Consider the following 20,030-nt stretch of genomic DNA (forward strand, 5'->3'; position numbering starts at 1 on the left):
TCCCATCTTACCCCTAGGTTCTTCATGATCTTTTTTTTTTTCTTAGATTCCATATATATGTGTTAGCATACGGTATTTGTTTTTCTCTTTTTGACTTGCTTCACTCTGTATGACAGACTCTAGGTCCATCCACCTCACTACAGATAGTCTTGCTGATGGCTAGGAGATGGCCCTCCATCCCGTGAGGCACCCTGAGAAGCCTTGTCCCCGCCTTGGGAGAGTTCCCGGCAGGGCTGAACGCCCATGCGGCTAAAACCCAGCCAACCTCGCTGTGGCTTTGGCTGTCTTTGAGGCTGGGAGGCTCTGTAGAAGAGTTATTCCCATTTCAGTGATGAGAAAACCGAGGCACAGAAAGGATAACTCACTCGGCCAGGGTCACACGGCTCTCGGGGAATGAGGCCCCTATTCAACCCCTGGTTGTGGGCGGCCGTTGAGCCCCAAGAGGGTCCCCGCTGGGCAGTGCTGCCTCCAGTGGGGTCACGATGCTTCCCCAACTACCTGGACCTTTCATGTCTGCAGCCTCTCTTTTTTCTTCATAAGCCTCTGAGGTACCAGCAGTGTTTCCAGGAGCAGCGGGATCAAGGCATTTGAGGTTATTTTATCCCAAAGGGTCCTCATCTGAACACCAGGCGTTAGATTTCAGAATTAGTTCTACCCACGTTTTCTTTTTTTTTTTAATAGCATTTTTTTTAAACGTTCTTTATTTTATTTATTTATTTATTTGGCTCCGTTGGGTTTTCGTTGCTGCGCGCGGGCTTTCTCTAGTTGCGGTGAGCAGGGGCTGCTCTTCGTTGAGGTGCTCGGGCTTCTCACTGAGGTGGCCTCTCTTGTAGCCGAGCACGGGGTCTAGGCGCGTGGGCTTCAGTAGCTGTGGCTCGCGGGCTCTAGAGCGCAGGCTCAGTAGTGGCGACGCATGGGCTTGGTTGCTCCACGGCATGTGGGATCTTCCCGGACCAGGGCTCGAACCCGTGTCCCCTGCGTTGGCAGGCGGATTCTTACGTTTTCTTGTTGTGGTGACACCCAGCGCAGCTTCCCTTTCCCTCCTGCAAGGAAAAGATATGGGTCCACTGCTCATAGAATTCTGGGGCATCACGTCTGCAGGTCCCTGCTGGTTATGCCGCCCAGCCCCCCTCACTTTACAGATGGGGAAGCCAGGAGCCCAGTCCCTGGGTCCTCGGCACACCCTTCTTTGCTCTGCCCCAGCCTCCCAGATCCTCCCTCCAGAAGGAGGTGAGCCCAAGAGCTGCTGAGCTCCACGTGTTGGGACAGAGTGGCTGTCCTGGTGCCAGGGGCCCAACCACATGAGGCCGGCAGTCCTGTCCCCAAGAAGGGTAGAGTCTTTTTTTTTTTTTTCTTTTGCCCCACCACTTGCAGGATCGTAGTTCCGCACCCCCCCCACCCCCACCAGGGATTGAACCCGGGCCCTCAGCAGTGTGAGCGCGGGGTCCTAACCACTGGACCACCAGGGAATTCCCAGGGTGCAGTCTTACTTTTAAAACAGAACCTCAAGTTGACTTATGAGACCTGATTACCTGAGGGCAACCCCCAGGAATGGTCGGGGAACAGCTGGTGAGCTGGACACTTTGTAGACTTTTGATTCTAATTCTACTTCCTCCCCGTTCCAAGCCCCCATCGTCTCTTGCCCAGGTGCTCCCCGCTGGTACGGGTGTGCATATGTGGGTGGTACAGAAGGCTGAGGGCACCTCGGCCTCGCACGCTCTCTTCCACTCCTCGCCTCGGCCCGGCAGCCCCACCCCCCTCCTTTCTGCCTGAAGGAGCCTCCCCACTGGTCTCCTTGCTCTGTACCACCTTTTAAAATACATCATGTCACTTCTGGCTTTCTGATGTGTTCCATTCCCTTGTTCCAGCCCTTCATGAGTCCTGCCCTCGGCTTGGTAAGGCACCCTTGTATCCTAATTATCAATTTCCCTTTTTTGCTTAGACTGACCAGATTTGATTTCTGTTACTGGCCACCATCCCTCCTGAGGCCTGTCTTTAACTATTGTTCTTGGCTTTGGTAAGGTACCCCCGTAATTATATCCTTTTTGCGTAAACTAAAAAGTCCACACATCATGTCACTTTTCTGCTTACAGTTGGCCAGTGGCTGCCACAGCACTCGGAGTTGCAGCCACAGTCCTTCCCGGGGCCCGGGGTGTGCGCTGCACCCCTCCCCCTGCTGCTCCTATCCTGTCTCCCAGGCTCACTGCTCTTCCTTGAACAAGCTGATCATATTCCCAGCTGCTCCCTCCGCCTGGGACACGCTAGCCGCAGGACTTTTCAGGGCCGGCCCTTCATTTTGTTCAGGCTCCGCTCAAATGCCCCCTCCTCAGGAAGGCCTTCTCTGACCACCGGGTCTAATATTGACACCCACACACCCTCCGGGCCTGGCACTTAGTGCTTTTGGGCTCTGCCCCACAGGCCCCTGGAGCAGAGACCCTGTCCCTTTTGTTCCCCGATCTCCCCAGTTCCTAGCACAGTGCCTGGTACACAGTAGGCTCTCAGTAAAGACTTGGGTCGGGTGGAAGCTATAGACCGATGCAGCTCAGAAGAAAGAAGTTTTTCAGAACTCTCTGAAAAGTCCCTCCTCCCCACAAACAGCCCGTCTTTCGAGGCATGCGAGCAGAGACCAGCCTTCTTGTGAGGGCGTCGTGGGCCGGATGGTGGCTCTCAGGGGTAGGGGGGTGCCTGCTGGTACGGGGTGTGCAGCTGTGGGCGGCATAGAGCCCACGGGGCACCTTGGCCTCACACGTTCTATGCCTGTCTCTTCCACTCCCCACCTTGGCAGGGCACCCCAAGCGATGCCCTCGCACCTCTTCTCTGCCCAGCCTGGCCCAGCACCTTGCTGCCCCTCCCTCCCTGAGCCCCTTTGACCAGCCCCCTGGCTCTGCCTTCTTCCTGCTGCACTTGGTGTCTCTCACCTCATCCCACCTGGACCAGAGTTGGCTCCCCTACACGAGGGTCTGCGTCTCAGTCCTCCACGGAGGCTGCAAATCCCCAGCTCAGTTTCTCTCCTTTCTCGTGTCAGCACAAGCCCCGCGGACCTGGTCACTGGTCACGTCTGCTTGTCCCAAGGCGTATTAATGGCCCTATCCTCAACCCCCCAAAATCCTCCTAGGTGCTCCCAGTGTGGCCTTTCCAGATTTCAGTGACAACTGGTGCAGTCCTGTCTTGAAGTTCTGCCTCGTTCTCTGCCTCTCTCTCCCAGGCGGTTACACCCACAGACAGAGTCCCCTGTCCAGCTGCACGGGACAGAAGTGCCAATCCTTTTCCCTTTTTAAATCTTCCTCAGCCTTCCAGGTGCAGATTCCCTGAGTCCACTGAGGAGCAAATACTTCCACACGGTTACCCACTGTCCCTCCGCCATTTCAGACTCGCTCTTCTTCTGAAGTCTTTGCCTGGTGTGTCCAGGGCTCCGTGGAAGAATTATTGATTCTCCCCGTGCCTGCATTCCCCACCTGGGTCTCCTTAGGCCGCTCCTGGGCCTCCTCCCCTCCTCTCAGCTGGGCCCTCTCTCCCACCGGTTTTCCTCGGAATGTTCATGTGGTTCCTCCCGGGCCTCCGGTGTCTCTGGATTGGCTTGTATTATTCCTGCTGTTTCTTGGTCTGGGGTCCTGCCCATCTGAAGCTTCCCATCCCCTTGAAAGTCTCCTACATCTCTTTCCCTGGCCCCTCCTCGTGCAAGGTCTTCCAAGGTAAGAAGATTCATTGATAACCAGCCTCGACCCTTTCCCCCAGACCCCCGCCCCCTTCCTTGGAGGGTCCAGGAGTGGCCACCTCCATGCTCTCCTCCCCTCCCCAGGCAGAGCCCTCAGGCCCTGGAGGAGCCAGGAGGGGAGGGGATAGCCGTTGTTGATTTCACCTGAGACCTGGCTTTCCTTTTTCGTGTGAGAGCCTCTAGTGCTGTCTGATTTTTTTCCACCACCCCTCCCACTCTAACTGCCAGAATGCAGGTGGGTGAACTTATTTTGAGAGTAAAACATCAGCGTCGCTGCTTTTCATTGTTTTCCTCCCTGCTCCTGTGATTTGGGTTCATTTTCCTTCTTGTTGCGCCTAGTAGCCCTGCCCTTCGCTTGCTGTCCTCCCATAATATCCTGGGTCTAGTCTGTCTCATTTATCCACGTAGGTATTCAGTAGCATCTGTAGCACACAGAGTCCAGTGCAGGAGCGCCAAGGACAGAATGACTGCTCTCTGTGCCCCTTGTTTAATCCTCACAGACACTGAGGCTTGGAAGCTAAGTGATCTGCCCACAGGGAGCAGAGGAGAGCAGAGAGGGTTCTAGACAGACACAGTAGAAGGCAGGGCAGAGGCCCCAGATCTCTGTTCTTCCTGGGTATGTGGGATCCCCCCATGAGATTTCCTTCCCCAGACAGAGACCCAAGGCGGGTGTAGAGTGTCTGAGGGCCGCCGGGCTGCATCGGGGAGAGCCTGGCAACGCAGACACATGGGGTTCAGGCCCCCATTCCTCCACTCTCCATTTCTGCCACCTTATAAACAGTGGGTATATCTAAACCGTGCTCCCCTCATTCATGAAGTTAGACCTGTTCACCCAGATCTGTTTGTGTTTGAGGAGCCTGGTCCATGCCAGGCTTTATGCTGAGAGCCGAGCCCGACGTGGTCCACACCCTCTCGGTGCCTGCAGTCCAGTAGGAGGGGTGGGCACCAATCAGAGACTCACACCAGTCACCATAAATGAGCCTAAAAGCAGGGGATTTGGGTGCTTTGAGAGCATGAAGCAGGCAGGTCTGGAAAGGTGGGAGCAGCTACTGCAGAGGCCCAGACAGCGCCTTTGTGCAGGTCAGAAAAGCCCCCTTCTCCCTCAGCTTCTCCATCCCTAAAGTGGGTGTGATAGTCAGGCCCGCCTCTGCGCTTGTGCCCTGATGGGCGACCTCAAAAGTCATCTGTGGGGGCAGCGGGCAAAGTGCTGAACAGCAAGAGTTTGGGGTCAGAGATTATTCCATCACTTTCTAGCCATGTGCTTCCATCTCTCTGAGCCTCACCCTTCTCACCTGCAAAGTGGAAATCTTCACATTTTCAATTAACAGGTAAAAAAAAAAATTAACAGGTAAAATCGATGTGTGTAGCTGCTTGTAACCTCATCTGTCAGGTACTAAACGGCCTGATGCCCGGCGCTTGGAAAGCCCTCTGTCACTTTGGTTAACGTTAAGATAGACTGGGGAGGGACTTCCCTGGCGGTCCAGTGGTTAAGACTCCGTGCTTCCACTGCAGGGGGCTGGGTTTGATCCCTCTTCTGGGAACTAAGATCCCACATGTCGCATGGTGCGGCCAAAAAAACCCAGATAGCCTGGGGAACAGCAAGCGAGGCTGCTGAAGGCAGAGCCCCTGTGGCCGCCTCCCTTCCCTGCCTGGGCCAGCCTGGGGCCTAACGAGCCACCCCCTCTGTTTGCCTTGCTTTAGGAGAATTCCGACACCTTCCTCTTGGCTGTGGACACAGACTGGAAGGTAGGTCTCTGCTCAGCCTCCCCAGATGGGGACCAGCTGCTGGCTGGCCCCTCCCCCGCCCAGCCTGTTTCAGAGGAGGGTCACAGCCCTTCCGCGTGCCCGCAGCCTGAAGCCACAGGGACTGGGCACTTGGAAGCCTCCAGGACCACCCCCACTGCTCACAGCGGCTTTGCCTGCCCTCTGTCCCGTGGAGAAATGCCCCCTCTCTCTTTGAACAGGACAGAGAAAGGAGGGGAGGTCTGGGGGAGTGAGGATGCTGTCATCTGAATCAGCACTTTCTTCCTATGAAAGCCAGGTTGATGCTCCGAAATAGCTCCTGTTTCCATGGCAACAGTTGCCCAGGACAACCATGTCCTCTTTAGTTTGATGCCAGATTCCCTGTGAAACTGAAATCATTCTTTGTTTTTATTTCTCTGCATGATGATTTCTGATTTTGCTCACTTGGCCAACCATTCCTCTCCTGTGAGTCCCATAGTGGCCGTTTATTTCCGGGTCTCAGAAAACGCATGACAGCAGACACAATGGGATCCTCACAGGGCTCCAGGGCCCCGCTGGCCATCATAACCGACTGAACAAAGTCAGACTTTTCTGGGACCTTCCTCCTGGCTGGCAGGAGCTAGCCCCCAGGCCACCATCCAATTTGGGTCAGTCTCTCAGCCCCATGACAGCCTCAGCCTTGTGGTCTGGACGCAGGGGTGACGTGGAAGGAGGGGTGGCCTGCCGGCTCCTCCCCCAGGCGCACGGAGCTGCAGCCAGGATCTGAGGATCTGGATCCGAACTGTGCTTTGGACCCTGGGTCACCCGTCCTTCAAGGACGCGAGCAGAGGCGTCAGAGTGGCCCTTGTGCACATGCTCTGGTCTCCTGGGAGTACCAGCTCCAAACACAAAGGCCTCTGGAGCTCGAGAAGACAGGAGGGGACCTGGGGGAGTGGGGAACTAGGGGCTGGGGAGGTGTCCACAAGGTGGCCCAGGCCCAGCCAGAGTCCCCTTTGTCCTCCCTGCTCCAAATGAGGGCTGGAATGTGTGAACAAACAGACCCTCCTCCACAGGAGGGGGCTGCTGAAATAAAATCCAGAGCAATCAGCCCCTGCCCGACACTGAGTGGGACTCACTGGATGCCAACGGTGCTGACTGCCGGCCCCCAAACACACGCACCCTGGGAGGCAGATTGGAGGGTGAAATAGGGGATGAGAATCCTGGGGTCCTCTGCACCCATCTGCCGGGCCCGGACTAGGGTGCTCACCCCATGTGTGTGGGACCTTGGTTCTCAAGATCCTTTGCTTGGTAAAGGGCAGCATGTGTTAAAACGTACCTTACTGTCTAACTCTGGGTACACCACACAGCGGCTGCTTTTTTTTTTTTTAATTGTTTTTTTATTAAAGCAGCTGCCAGGATGGCCCTTGTCTGGGCCAAGGCCTGGCAGGGATTTTATCCTGTTCAGTCCCTTGCCTCCGTGGGCCCAGCCAGTGGGGGAGGCAGAAGGACAAACTAGAGCTAGGAAGACCTGGGTCCAGGTCCTGGCCCTGCCACCTGACCTCCAGTACAGGTCACTACCTCATTTGTAGAGTGAGGCAGGCAGCTCAGCCCTCCCCGGGTGTTTGTAGGGTCGGGGTTGGTGCCCTTGGGCTGGGCACTCAGACCCTGGGCTGTGACTAGTGGCCACTAGAGTCAGACTGCCTGCATGTGGTTCTTGGCTCTGTGCCCACTGGCTGTGTGATGTTGGGCAGGTTACAGAACCTCTCTGTGCTTCATTTTCCTTGTTTGTAAAGTGGGTGTTCAGAGGATAAAATAAAGTAACATGTGCAAAGCATTTGGATGGAGTATGGCACGTGGGAGATATGGTACGAAGCATTTACTACTCTTAATGTGACCTCAGGCCCAGGGTGCTGAGATGCTGGTGAGCTCCACTGCTTACTAGCTGAGTGGGAGAATTTACTTCTCTGTGCTTCAGATTCTTCATCCTTTCTCATAGGTTTGTGAGGATTATGTGTTACCCTTGCTCCTTAAAGCTACCTGTGCAAGCAGCTACACTGCTTTTCTACCATTTACAGATGTGGAGGCTCAGAGTTGTTGACTGACTTGCCTGAGGTCACACAGCAAAGACTAGCAGGGTTTGGCTAGCAGGACCTGAGCCTGCCTTATTCAACCACAACTGTACAAACTCCAGGGAGGAGGCCAACAGGTTGGAGAGACACACAGATTATCCCATTTCTCCCCTGGGCAGGCCTGGGAGAGGCCTACATATAGGCCACTACATATAGTGATGTATGCAGCTTTTTTTCATCCTAGCAGCTCTGTGAGGAAGGCACAATTCCTCTTTGACAGTTGAGGAGACTAAGGCACAGAGGAGTTAAAAAATCTTGTCCAAGGTCACCCAGCTAGTGGGTGGGGAAGCTGGAATTTAAACTCAGGTCTGTGGATTTGAAACCACTGAGCTGAGCAGAATTGGGAGGTCACGGCCTGGGGTGGGCAGAGTCTGAGATCTCCCAGGTCCAAGGGTGGGAAAGGCTACTCAGAGGTTCAGGTGGGCATAAGGTTGGATGGGGACCGTGAAAGGGCAGGGTTTTAGTGGCTGAAAGGTTGGGAGGCCACCCCACCCTGCCCCTCTTCCAGAAGCATATGGGAGGATTTTGTGGGCAGGTCCGCAGATAGGGCTGTGCTTTTGCACACCACCTCAATTGCCAGAGCCTCTTCCTGTGCCGAAGTGGCTGCAGGGAACAGGGAACATGGCCAGAACATGAGGGGTGGGGGGATAGCCCATTCCACACCCCAGCTGCCCTGGGAGACCACAGGCCCCCAGCACTCTGCACTAGGCCCGCAGTGCGAGAGGTCAGAGAGGGGCAGGGAAAGTTATTGATGTCCCCCAGGCAGAGGACATGACCAGGAATAGCATACATGGCAGGTGCTGACCAGGTCACTAGGCACCCAGAGATGGGGAGGTGACCGCCTTCCCCCAGGGCAGCCAGCCAGCGTGCAGGGCTGCCGGCACAGGCTGGGACGAGTGGCGTGCTCCCTCACCAAAGAGACAGAATGGGGGCACAGGTGCCCCCACCCCTCCCTCTCTCTGTTGCTCTTGCTCCTCTCAGTCCTTGGGCTCCCTCCTCGGCCCCCCTCCCTGGCCTATTTCCTCTCCTCCTCTGCTCTCCTTTGCCTGCCGCTTCTAATCTCTTTACTCTGCCTGCATGTCTCTGGCCAGCTCCTCACCCAAATCTTGAGCCACGTGACCTCCAGCACCTGTCCTGCTGCTCAGGACAGCGGGAGGCGGGAGGCGGCTCAAGCATCCTGCTCCCCGGAGACTCGAGAGCCAAGCCCCAGGCTGGGTGGCCCCAGGAAAGAGGGCTGGGTGTGTCTGTGGGAGGTGGGCATGTCCACATGGACAAGCTGCCTCCTGTCCCTCCTCCTGTCTCTAGCGGCCTCCAGCCCCTTGTGCAGGATGGGGGTGGGGAGGGCAGAGCTGGTGTATGCCCACCATCTCCCTGGTCCCGCAATCTGCCCAGGCCCCCTGGCCCCAGAGCCCCCATTTCCCCAGCACGGGCAGGCGCTGGGTATACATGTGGGCAGAGTGGGGGCTGCCCAAGGGGAGACCCTGGGGGTGGAGAAGGAGCAGTCCCCTGGAGTAGGGTCATGACCCAGGTTGCCCCAGGAAGCAGTGGCTCCCCGTATCCCCTCAAGGTTAAGGGATCCAGGCCTTTCTGATGTGGAGGCGGGGCTTGGGGCGCTCTCGGGCCCTCCCTGCTCCCAGGGTATGGGTCAAGGGCTCTGCTGTCTAGGGCATGCCTGTGTGGTCCACCCTGCCCTGCTTCGGTGTGCTCGTCTTTGAGAGGCTCCTGTGTGCCTGTCACAGGGCACACCTGTACACGTGGCCTCTAGTCTTCCTAGGACCTGGTGTGCAGCTGCTGCTGTGAGCCTCTGTGCTGGGGGTGGGCCGGATGCAGGGCCTGGGGACCATCAAGACTGATGTGTTGCTGGGGGCGGGAGGAGCAGGAGATGGGGTGAGTGAGGACCTTGGAAGCCAATCAGAGCCAAGTTTGTCTCCTGAAAGCCAATCTGGGAGCAGGGGCTCCGGGTGAGCGAGTGGCTGCTCAGAAACCCCGCAGGGAGGAGGGGCCAGCCCAGGCTCCCCCGCCTCCCCAGGCTCTACATATAAATGGCCCGGGAGCTGTGCCCCGTCATAGAGCCGCTGGTCTCCTACTTGCGCTGCCCCCTCCCTCTGGACTCTGGTGACTCAGGCCTTTGTTCGCCCTTCCTAGTCGAGGCAGGTCGCCTCCCTCAGCAAGATGCCGGAGTGCTGGGATGGGGTGAGTGCGGAGTCTGGGGGTGGCGAGGCGGGCGGGGAGGGAGGGGCATCCCTCTGTCTCTGTCTGGTGGTGGTTCTGCCTTCAGTCGCCTCACCTTGGGGGTCACTGAGCAAGGCCAGCCGGTTCCAGGCACCCTGCTCTGCTGCAGCGGTCGGGGGTAGCTGCTGGTCAGGGACCACAGGGGAGGGCGGGGAAGGCTGAAATCTCTGCACAAACTGGAATGGGCTGTGACTTGTTTGTAAGCCTGTGTGGATCGGTGTGTAGGCATGTGTATATCCCACTGACGGTGCGCCCTCCGCCTGGCACGTGCCCAGCTGGCTCTGCCTGGCGCCTGTGACCACCTCAGCCCTGTGGAAGCTGTTCCCTGCGTGTCTGGGGTGTCTGTGCCTGCAGACACCTCCTGACCCTGCGGGGGTTGTCTTGGTTGTTTGGGGGACTGCAGGGTGCCAGTCAGGCAGAAGTAGGGAAGTCTGGGTTATGGTGTTAACTGGTCCGTCAGGCTGGGGTCCCTGCAGGGAGAAGGGGGTCGCTGTGCCTTATTTTCTGGGCGTAGGAAGGCAATGCTCGAGGGATGAACCTGCAGGGCTAGGGGCCCCGGGGGGACCAGGGTGCCTCCTTCTGCCTGGGGGCAGCAGGTGCCCAGGCTCGGTGCTGTTCTAACTCCAGGAGGGAGAGGCAGGGGCAGACATACCCCTCTACCCACTAGCCTGCCCTGCCGGGTCCGGAGGCCATGGGGCCGACCTCTACCCAGGCAACGACGTCAGCGCCTACCCGCCGCTGCAGACCCGGTCCTTGAATTATTGATGCGCTTGATGGGAGGAATCCAAGCGCGCGACCTGAAGCCCAACTCGGAAGGCCCCCCGCAGCGCTCAAGGTCACGGATGAGGGGAGCCGGACAGGCAGAGAGGACATCAGAGCCCCCTCCCTTGCTGCCGCAGTGCCTCGCACTGGCGCCCACCTGGAGGCGGGGACGGGCTCTGACGTCACCAAGAGCCAATGAGAGCCCTCGGCCCTGGGGATTGGGGGACTCAAAGCGCGTCTGGCTGCGGCCTTTGGGGCGCCCTTCTTGGGGACCTTTGGCCTCTATCAGGATTACCTGGATCTGAACTCCTGGGTCGGGAGGGTGCAGGGAGGTCGGTGGGGGGGTTCAGCCAAGGTCAGTGGGCAACCGGCCTGGTGCTCCCAATGGCCTGTCCAGGCCCAGCCCAGCCCGTCCCCGGGGGGCTGAGCCTTGGTGGTGCAAGCACTGCGACGCATGGGGACCTGGGCGGCCACACCGGGATTGGGAGGGGCAGACACTGCCCTCACACACACACCCCCACGGGGCGGTGGAGATCTGGGAGGACCACGCCCTGGGCCCTGACTTGTGCTCTGCGGGCTAGAGCTGACCCCGCTCCGAGAACTATGCCGCAGGAAGCGCACTGCAGCTCTTGTGCTGTGGATGCCCTCTCCTGCCCCCAGCCCACCCTCCATAGCACCGAGCGCCCCTCCTGCCCCATCCCACCTTCCTTAGCACTGTGCACTCTTCCTGCCCCAGGCCCTGCCCTCCAGAGCCAACAGAGCATGGGGGGTGGGATGAGGCAGGGCCCCCCAGCAGGGACAGGCACCCTGTGGAGAGGCTGCCTGCTTAGAAGTCTCTTGCATGGAGCTTGATCTCTTCCTCAGAAAAAGCAGCCTGAGGCCGGCACCTGGCAAGGCCCCCCCTCTGCCTTCTCGGAACTTGGCCTTGGGCAAGTCAGTTCTTTCCCAGCCTCAGGTCCCTCCTCTGTGAGGATAAATAAGAAGATACATGAAAAGTGTCTGGTCAGTGGTCAGCGAGCAGGAAGTGTTCCTTGTCTTGACAGCCCTGCAGGAGGACAGGCCTGGGCCGTGGGGAGGCTGTGGTGGACTCGGGCCCGCCTGGAGGACTCCCAGAAGTGTGGCTCCCGGGGCGCAGCCTCGAGCCACAGGGTTGGCACTGCCTTGCCTCTCCCCACTGGAGACAGGCCTCGACAGTGGTCCTCTGAGCCCAGACCCAAGAAGGCCAGTCCCCAAGAAGATGTTTCCGGCCTGAGTCTCCACTTTCCTGTCGGAGGCAAGAACTTAGGTTGTCTCTGAATCTGAGCATCCTAGTGTCCTCCACCTGAAAGATGGGGAAAAGAGCTCCTTCTCTCTTGCATAACACCTGGCACACAGTAGATGCTCGGTCACATCTGACTGTCCTTGACCCTAGCCCCACCTCCAACTCCCTGGGGCCACCCCCCTGTAGTTCCCAGGACTCCCCCTGGTGCCAGCAGGGCTGTTTATTCAGCTTTGACAGACCCTCTTGGAGCCTCCCCATGAGTGGCCAAGAGGGAATAGTTTGCAGAAGCACCAGCCAGCAGGGCGCCTCCCCAGGGCTCGGGGATGCACACTCGGCAGATATCAGCTTGTTGAGTTCTCACAGAGTCCTGATAAGGTGGCTCAGGCAGAGGTGGCTGAGGCACAGAGAAGTGCATGCCCTGCTCAGAGTCACACAGTAAGGGCCGGAGCGGGTCTTGAACCTGCAGCATCCAGCTCCTGCTTCCTGAAGAACTGACGACCCTGAGCAGCAAAACCAAAGGCGTGAACACAGGAGGACCCCAGAGTGGCCACTGCAGAAGGCCTTTGGGGAGGGGGTGGGAGTCTAGCCTGAGGGAGGCCTTGGGGATCACGGAGAGGCAGGAGCAAGAGCCTGGAGGTGGAACCAGGGGCAGGTGTCGGGGTGGGAGGCTGGGCTGGCCAGCAAGGGGTCTTTGCCATGGATTCTAGGCGAGCTGTTGAGGCCAGTCCCCTTCAGGAGCTGCGGCCGTTTTGAAGGCTTCTGAGTCGAGGGGGAACACGATGAGGGCGGGACTCAGTGGGGATGGTAGAGCTGTCCTGGAGGGGCTGCAGTGAGATGGGGAAAATGGGCTTCACTGGACCCTGGAGGCCTGAGTGCAGCAGGGCCTGAGCCTGGGCCTGGGCAGCGGCAGCTCGTCCCACTGGCTGGTTTGCAGAGGAGACCAGAACTTTCACGTGCAGACCAGTTCACGTTGCCCCTGTGCTGAACAGCCTTGGGAAGGGGTGCTCCCTCTGGTCTGTCCTCTCTGGGGGTGGCTGGGGGGGGGGTGAGAAGGGGATGCCCCACCCTATGGGGGTGAAAGTCCCGCCAGAGGCCCAGCAGCCCCCAGGCTGCGCCACAGCATCGTTTCCCGGAAGAGCCAGGAGTGGGGGCTGCCCGGAGTGTCCAGCGCTGTCTCTCCCCTCCAGGAGCACGACATTGAGACGCCTTACGGCCTTCTGCACGTGGTGATCCGGGGCTCCCCCAAGGGGAACCGCCCGGCCATCCTCACCTACCATGACGTGGGTCTCAACCGTAAGTGCGCCTCAGCATCGTTTGGCCCTCCACTGCCTCGAGTCTCCCGGAACAGTGGGGCCCCCCTCCCTCCCCACAGATCCCCGTAGATCCCCACTCACGCTTAGCTCTGTGCCCCTACCCATTTGGGTCTCGGTTTCCCCGCTGAACCATGAGGCTGATCGCCTCTGCCTCGACCTCCCTTTCAGCATCCATGGTCCTCCCTCCCTGCCTCTCCCGGCTCAGCCACAGCTGAGAGCGTTGTCTTTGCAGACAAGCTGTGCTTCAATACCTTCTTCAACTTTGAGGACATGCAGGAGATCACCAAGCACTTCGTGGTGTGTCACGTGGATGCCCCCGGTCAGCAGGTGGGGGCGTCGCAGTTTCCTCAGGGGTAGGTACCTGGAGCGACCCGCCCCCCCCAGCTTTCCCCAGCCCTGTACCCCCGGCTGCACTGGGCCTGACCTCCTGCTCTGCCTGCAGGTACCAGTTCCCCTCCATGGAGCAGCTAGCCGCCATGCTCCCCAGTGTGGTGCAGCACTTTGGGTGAGTCCTCGCACAGCCCTGCCCTGCCCCTGTGCTGGGGGCCAGGGGGCGCCCACCATCTCCGCAGAGCCAGCAGGCTCTAGCTGAGCGCTGAGGGCTATGGGTGGGTCCGCTGTGGATGGCAATCATGGGAAACCCCTAGAGTGACCAGCCATGCTCTCTGTCAGGTTCAAGTACGTGATTGGCATTGGAGTGGGAGCCGGAGCCTACGTGCTGGCCAAGTTTGCAGTGAGTCTCTCCACCGGCCCCCGTAACTAATCCCAGGACTGGTCTCTCCCAGGGGCAACCCCACAGGAACTTTCCTTCCTCTCTTCCTTTCCTCCTCCCCCTACTTCCTCTTCACTTAGGAAAGTCCTTTTTTCTTTTTTTCCTCCAAGGAAATTAACTTTAAAAAAAAAAAAAAGGTTACATTTTCTAAACAATTCCTTAAAACACTATGCGTCATAAGTTGCTTCAACCATTATCCAAAACCAAACTTTCCCTTAGCAACAAACTATACAACTAATTACTCCAGCCACTAAATAAGGATTATCCTACTCACTCATTCACTAATTAGGGTAATACTTAAACATGAATCATTTTTTAATCTAAAATTACACGTATGTTAAGTTTGCGAGGTTTAAAGTCAGGTTTCAGAAACATCATGTCGGGTGGGAGCTCACAAGCTTTCCATCTCTAAAAGCAAAAACTTAATTTTTAGGATTCAAAGTATTTCTTTCTTCAAAAAAAACAAAACTGACTAAGAATTTTCAACTCCAATTTCCACTGCAGTACTTAACCACTTTGTTAACTGTCAACTATTCCCAGTCACCCCAGACAACCTTGACATGACCTCAGTATTGTATATATATATCACCATTTTCCCCTAAACACAGGCAGACAGTCGAACAGAAAACTCGAATCTCTTTTACAAGGTCTAACACAAAACAGGCTTTGGAAAGGTCAGTTTCTTAATATCACTAGGATTTTTTCTATGAAAGCAAAGAAACAAAATATTTCATTGAAGATGTTTAATCTTTAGTGTTGCAACAGTAGCCTCTTCAAAGATATATTAAAGGGGCTGAAAAACAGTGATATCGGCATAGATTCCAAATAAAAGGGTTTTGAAAGGTTCCAGCTGGGGAGGAGGATGAGCAGGGGCGCTGGAAGGGGCCCCAGGCAAGTTCCCAGCTGAAGGCACTTGGTTATCAGTGGTACCTTGAAGCCCTTACAGAGCGCCGCCTTCTCTTCAGATCCTAGCAACCGCCTGTGAGAGGGGCAGGGCCAGAATTTTACAGTCCGTTTTCCAGGTGGGAAGACTGGGGCTCCCTGCACCCTGCTCCGCCCCGCAAGCCCTGTCTCCCTGTCCCGGCAGCTCATCTTCCCCGACCTGGTGGAGGGGCTGGTGCTGATCAACATCGACCCCAACGGCAAAGGCTGGATCGACTGGGCGGCCACCAAGGTGAGCGCGGTCCGCCTGGAAGGGGTGGGGTGGGGCGGTGCGGTGCGGGGCGTCCCTCACACTGGCTCCGCCTCGGCCCGCAGCTCTCCAGCCTGACCAGCACTTTACCCGACACGGTGCTCTCCCACCTCTTCAGGCAGGTAAGGGGGCGGGGCCGTCCTCACGCAGGAGCAGGAGCGGCCGGGCTGGGACTCTCCCGAGGGCCTGGTTCTGCCCCCTCGCGGGGGGTACCCGGGGTTTCTGCCCCCGCTCCCGGCCGGGCAGGAGCAAGAGGGTGGCGGGGTGATGGGGCATCAGACATGCCTCACCCCTACCCCGGGAACAGCCGCGAAACTGCAGCACCCGAGACAGACTGGGGAGACGGATGGGGCGGGGTCCCCTGCCCTCCCAAGGCCGTGGGCTCCCCCCCCCCACTCTTCCCCCTCCCGCAGCACCCGAGACAGACTGGGGAGACGGATGGGGCGGGGTCCCCTGCCCTCCCAAGGCCGTGGGCTCCCCCCCCCACTCTTCCCCCTCCCGCCTCCCTCCCCACCACTGGGGCAGGGGCCGCTCAGGGCAGAGATGCCCCCTCTGAGCCAGTCCCCCTCTGTGTCTCCCCACCGCCCTGCCGCGCGTGCGCTCATCCCCCGTCCCCGGGGCCCAGGAGGAGCTGGTGAGCAACACAGAATTGGTGCAGAGCTACCGGCAGCAGATCGCGAATGTGGTGAACCAGGCCAACCTGCAGCTCTTCTGGAACATGTACAACAGGTGTGGGCGGCTCGGGTCCCAGCTGGCGGCACCAGGACGGGAGCGTTCACGCAGTTGGGGGACCCCCCCCTCCCCGGTACAGCTGCCCACGGCTGGCAACACACTCTCCCAGTTCGTAGATGAGTGGACCGATGAGCCTCCGAGAGGGGTGACCTCTTGCCCAGGGTCACACCCCGCGAGGGGCAGAGGGGGAGCAGGGCTCTTCCACTCCTCCCCCTGCCTTGGGCGTTGCCAGCGGGAGCAGCAGGGGATGTGGGCGCCACCCGCTGCCCCCACTGCCCTGAGCCTCAGTGCTGACATCCGTAAGTTGAGAGGAGGTTGGATTAAGTGCTCCTTGGAGCCCCTTAGGGGTTGTCCTGCAGGGGAGTGGCCAGGGCCCCCCCCCCCCCCCGCTGGCCTGCCCCTCCTTCTCTTTCTCCTACAAATATTTACGGAACGCCTGCTGTGTGCATGGTGCTGGAGAAACACTGGAGAAGGAGGGAAGCCCCGGCCGGCCTGCCTCTAAGGCGCGGGACTCCCATCACAGGTGGTGGTGCACAGCCCGTGATGAGAGCCAAATGTGAGGGCCCACCTGGCATGACTTGGGGGGGTCCCGGAAGAAGTCACATGAGGGGAACCCTCAGGCCCCTACTTATGCAGAACAGGTCTCTTGTCTCCGCATTTTACCAATGGCATGTGTGAGGCTTTGTCTCACCGTTGAGACACTAGAGCGTAAGCCCCAAATCTGGGGCCAGCCTGGCACCTCCAGGGATGTTGGGCCATAATTGCCATGTGGAGGGATGGGGTTGAAATACGGCAGTGTCAGGCTTGGGGACATTCCCCAACGCCCCGCCCCGGGATCCAGTCCTGGGATGCCCACCTCCGCCTCTCCCTGCAGCCGCAGAGACCTGGACATTAACCGGCCTGGAACAGTGCCCAACGCCAAGACGCTCCGGTGAGTGCCCTGCCCCCTCCAGCCTGCCCGGCCTTTGTAACCCCCTCTCCGGTGCCCAGGCCAGACAGCCCTTCTCCTCTGTGTCTGCAGCTGCCCTGTGATGCTGGTGGTCGGGGATAACGCACCTGCCGAGGAGGGGGTGGTGAGTGAGGGATTGTGCCCCGGTGCCAGTGGGTGGCAGGGGCAAAGGGGTCACTGGCTCCTGGCCAACGGGGCCAATTCCTGACCCTGCCCCGGGAAGCCTCGGGGGGACGCCGGATGGTGGGCTTCTCATCCCACTTCCCCACCATCTTGCCGGGCACCAGTGCCTGAGACAGCCCCCATCCTTCAGGTGAGGGAGGCCCGGAGACAGGAGGGGCCTGGGGCCAGGACCGGGCCACCTGATTGCCCCACCCTACCCCTCCCTGCAGCACGGCAGCCCCTCCGCACTCTTCTCCATCGATTTTAGGCCCAGAGACTAAGATCTCTCTTTTCTCTAAAACTGGATTCATTTGTTATGAAATAAGCAATTCATGAGCACAGCAATGGTCCCCCTTTGACCATCACATGCATCCATTATGTTTGGGGATCATGTGTCACCTCTCCTGTTGGAACTCTGAGGGCAGGCACCCCGGGCTGTTTCATGTACCCCCAGAGGGTCAGGGGTCCAGGAGTGCCCAGGGAAGCCCCCAGCGTGCACCCAAACTACGACACCCTCCGTGTGCCTGAGGGCTTCGGGGAGCAGGGCTGTGGGCTGCGCCTGCCATCTCGACCCAGGCAGGGTCAGGGCTTCAGAGTCTCCTGCTGACCCTTGGCCCTCCCTCACTTCTGACGCCCGACTTCTGGGGTCCCTTGTGCTTTCCCAGCCTCCCCCGCCAAGGTGGCCCTGGCTCGCTGTGAGGCCACTGCCCAGCCCCTGCCCCCAGCCCAGCAGCAGTTGTGAGTGCAGTAGAGGGTCTCAGGCCCTCAGGGGGCTGCTTCCTGATCCCCAGGGCCTTGGCCTTGCCAAGGTGCCTATGTCTGCCCCCTGCACTCCCTCCCTCGCCTGTAGAGCCTCGCAGCTCTGGGGATAGACCCTCCCTTAGCATCTGGGGCAGGGGGGACGCCTGATAGCCCTCGGGCGCCTCACTCTGCTGAAGCCCGTTCCTTGTCCCCAGGTCGAGTGCAACTCCAAACTGGATCCAACCACCACGACCTTCCTGAAGGTGAGGCCCTCCTCCCCACCCTGGGCCCAGCCACAGGGAGGGGCCTGCCTGGGGTCCCAGCCAAGGCGGGAGCAGGACGGTGTGTCTGGTCAGGGGAGCCTGTCCAGGTGTGCCAGGGACAGGCAGGGTGTGGTGTGAGGGGGCCCCTGCTCAGCTCACCCCCCTCTCTCCCCTGCAGATGGCAGATTCCGGGGGGCTCCCCCAGGTCACACAGGTGAGACTCTTGGCCCTCCCTCCATCCCTTACCTGGCCAGGGGTTGGGGAAGTCTCCCCTCTCCCTGAATCCCAGGCAGCCAAACAAAGCATGTACCTGTCCCTCGTCCTGCAGCCCGGGAAGCTGACTGAAGCCTTCAAATACTTCCTGCAAGGCATGGGCTACAGTAAGTATACCTCCACCGCGCCCTGCCCTAGAGACTGGGGGGCAGGCAGCAAGTTGGGGCTGACGCTGTGCCTGGGGGCCTCTAGGGCATCTCCACCTAGGTTGTAATTTGATTGTCCCAGGCCAGGTCCTGCCCTTGGGGAGGCTTTGGGGCACTGTTCTCCTGACAGGGCTGGGCCTTTTGGGGTGGGGGACTGTTCTCCCAGCTCTGGGGAGCAGGGCCCGGGGCTGAGTCCTGCCGGGGAAGCCTGCCTAGGGGTGGGTCACCCACACCACCCAGCGCCTGCTGGGCCTACAGCACCTGAGAAGGGCTGAGAAGATGCCGGATGGTACCAGGGGCATCAGAGGAGTGGACTTGGAGTCTGGGGACTGGGGAAGGCATGTGAGGCCATCTGGGTGTTAGGAGAGCTGAAGGCAGCCAAACTGGGAGTGGCATATCTGAAGACCCTGAGGAAAGAGGGGTGGAACTGGCTCCCTGCCCGCCCCCGACTTCCCCTCGTGCGGGGGTGAGACACTGCTCGGGAGCGCCACCAGCGCACGTGCCCCCCTGGTGACACACGTGTATCTCCTCAGTTCCTTCCATCTCCCCGCCTTGCGCCTGGCTCTCCTCCTGGAAGCGAACTTCCTCTGCCCGAATTTTTCCTCGCCCCAGACCTCAGCCTCTGGAGCTTGTGCCTTCTGGGGAGGACAGGCCTGTGGGGGAAGGCTGGGGCCAGCCAGGAACAGAACTCCACCCCCCACCCCCAGGGGACCGGGGCCCCCTGCCAGCCTGTCTGTTGAGAAGTAGGGCAGCAAGAGGCCAAGACCCACAGTGAGACCCAGCAGGGGCTCTGAGGCTGGGCCCTGAGCCCAGGAAGTGCCTGGCGGACACTGCTGGGGCGGGTGGGTGAGTGGTAATTGTCACGGGGCTGGGACCCGTCCTCAGGGCCCCGGGACAAATACCACCAGGTAGCCCAAGAGCTGGGAAGGAGTTGGGAGGTCATACGGGCCTCCCGCATTCTGTCCACGGGGAGAGTGAGCCCCAGCACAATGGAGAGGGTGCTGGCACTAGGTTATAGGCCCTGAAGGCTTTGTGGGCGTGAGCCCCCAGTGCCGCAGCTCAGGCTGGAGAATCAGGGGGTGAGACGAGCACCCCACCCTGCTCTCCCGACTCCTAGGGCCAGACTGACATCAGTCAGTGCTGTGGTTCCTTCTGTGGCCGCTGCTTCGGTGGGTGGGCAGGAGTGGGCTTCCTGAGGCTCTGGCCCTGCCCCCAGCCTGCTCTGTGCCTTCCTCTCCTCTCTGACCCATCTCGATGCCCTCACCTCGCCGGACCTCCTCTTCACCCGTGTTCTGTCTCCCCAACCCTGCCCCTCTGGCTCTGTCTTCTCTCTTAGTTGCATACTTGAAGGACCGAAGGCTGAGTGGAGGAGCAGGTAGCCCCGCACCCCCTCCCCTAATGCATGGGCCGCCCCCGTCCTGCCTCCTCCCCCCTGCCACCCCAGGATCCCCTGCTCCTTCCTCTGTGCAGTGCTGCAGCCAGGCCGCATCTTGCCATGGGAACTTCTTGTGTCCTGCTCTTCCGTGGGCTCTGTCCCATTTAGGGCTCCAGATTGGCTGGGTTTTAGATCACCCTTGCTTCTAGGTTGCCATGGCCCCGTGGCTTCCAGAACTCTGGCAGTTGGAACCAGAACTTCTCAGAGGTGTCGGCCCTGGGGTCAGGGGCA

At 59.3% G+C, this 20,030-nt stretch overlaps 1 protein-coding gene across 6 annotated transcripts in view; it reads left to right on the forward strand.

Annotated features, from left to right (window-relative positions):
- NDRG4 (NDRG family member 4) overlaps positions 1-20,030 on the forward strand; it is a 42,590-nt gene that overhangs the window by 19,860 nt on the left and 2,700 nt on the right. For 3 of the 6 annotated variants that reach the window (XM_028477985.2, XM_007112823.4, XM_028477983.2), the window contains exons 3-16: positions 5,417-5,461; positions 13,009-13,114; positions 13,367-13,487; positions 13,577-13,639; positions 13,807-13,867; positions 14,994-15,080; positions 15,164-15,220; positions 15,724-15,827; positions 16,705-16,761; positions 16,852-16,903; positions 17,898-17,945; positions 18,124-18,159; positions 18,274-18,325; positions 19,701-19,739. In XM_028477985.2, coding sequence (XP_028333786.1) covers positions 5,417-5,461; positions 13,009-13,114; positions 13,367-13,487; positions 13,577-13,639; positions 13,807-13,867; positions 14,994-15,080; positions 15,164-15,220; positions 15,724-15,827; positions 16,705-16,761; positions 16,852-16,903; positions 17,898-17,945; positions 18,124-18,159; positions 18,274-18,325; positions 19,701-19,739 — 928 coding nt within the window. Of the gene's footprint in view, positions 1-5,416; positions 5,462-9,634; positions 9,760-13,008; positions 13,115-13,366; positions 13,488-13,576; positions 13,640-13,806; positions 13,868-14,993; positions 15,081-15,163; positions 15,221-15,723; positions 15,828-16,704; positions 16,762-16,851; positions 16,904-17,897; positions 17,946-18,123; positions 18,160-18,273; positions 18,326-19,700; positions 19,740-20,030 lie in introns of those variants that run through there. The other 3 variants (XM_007112825.4, XM_028477984.2, XM_007112826.4) reach the window with 3 other exon arrangements.

The sequence above is a fragment of the Physeter macrocephalus genome, chromosome 17 (genome assembly GCF_002837175.3).
Source record: "Physeter macrocephalus isolate SW-GA chromosome 17, ASM283717v5, whole genome shotgun sequence".
In the NCBI taxonomy this organism is placed as follows: domain Eukaryota; kingdom Metazoa; phylum Chordata; class Mammalia; order Artiodactyla; family Physeteridae; genus Physeter; species Physeter macrocephalus.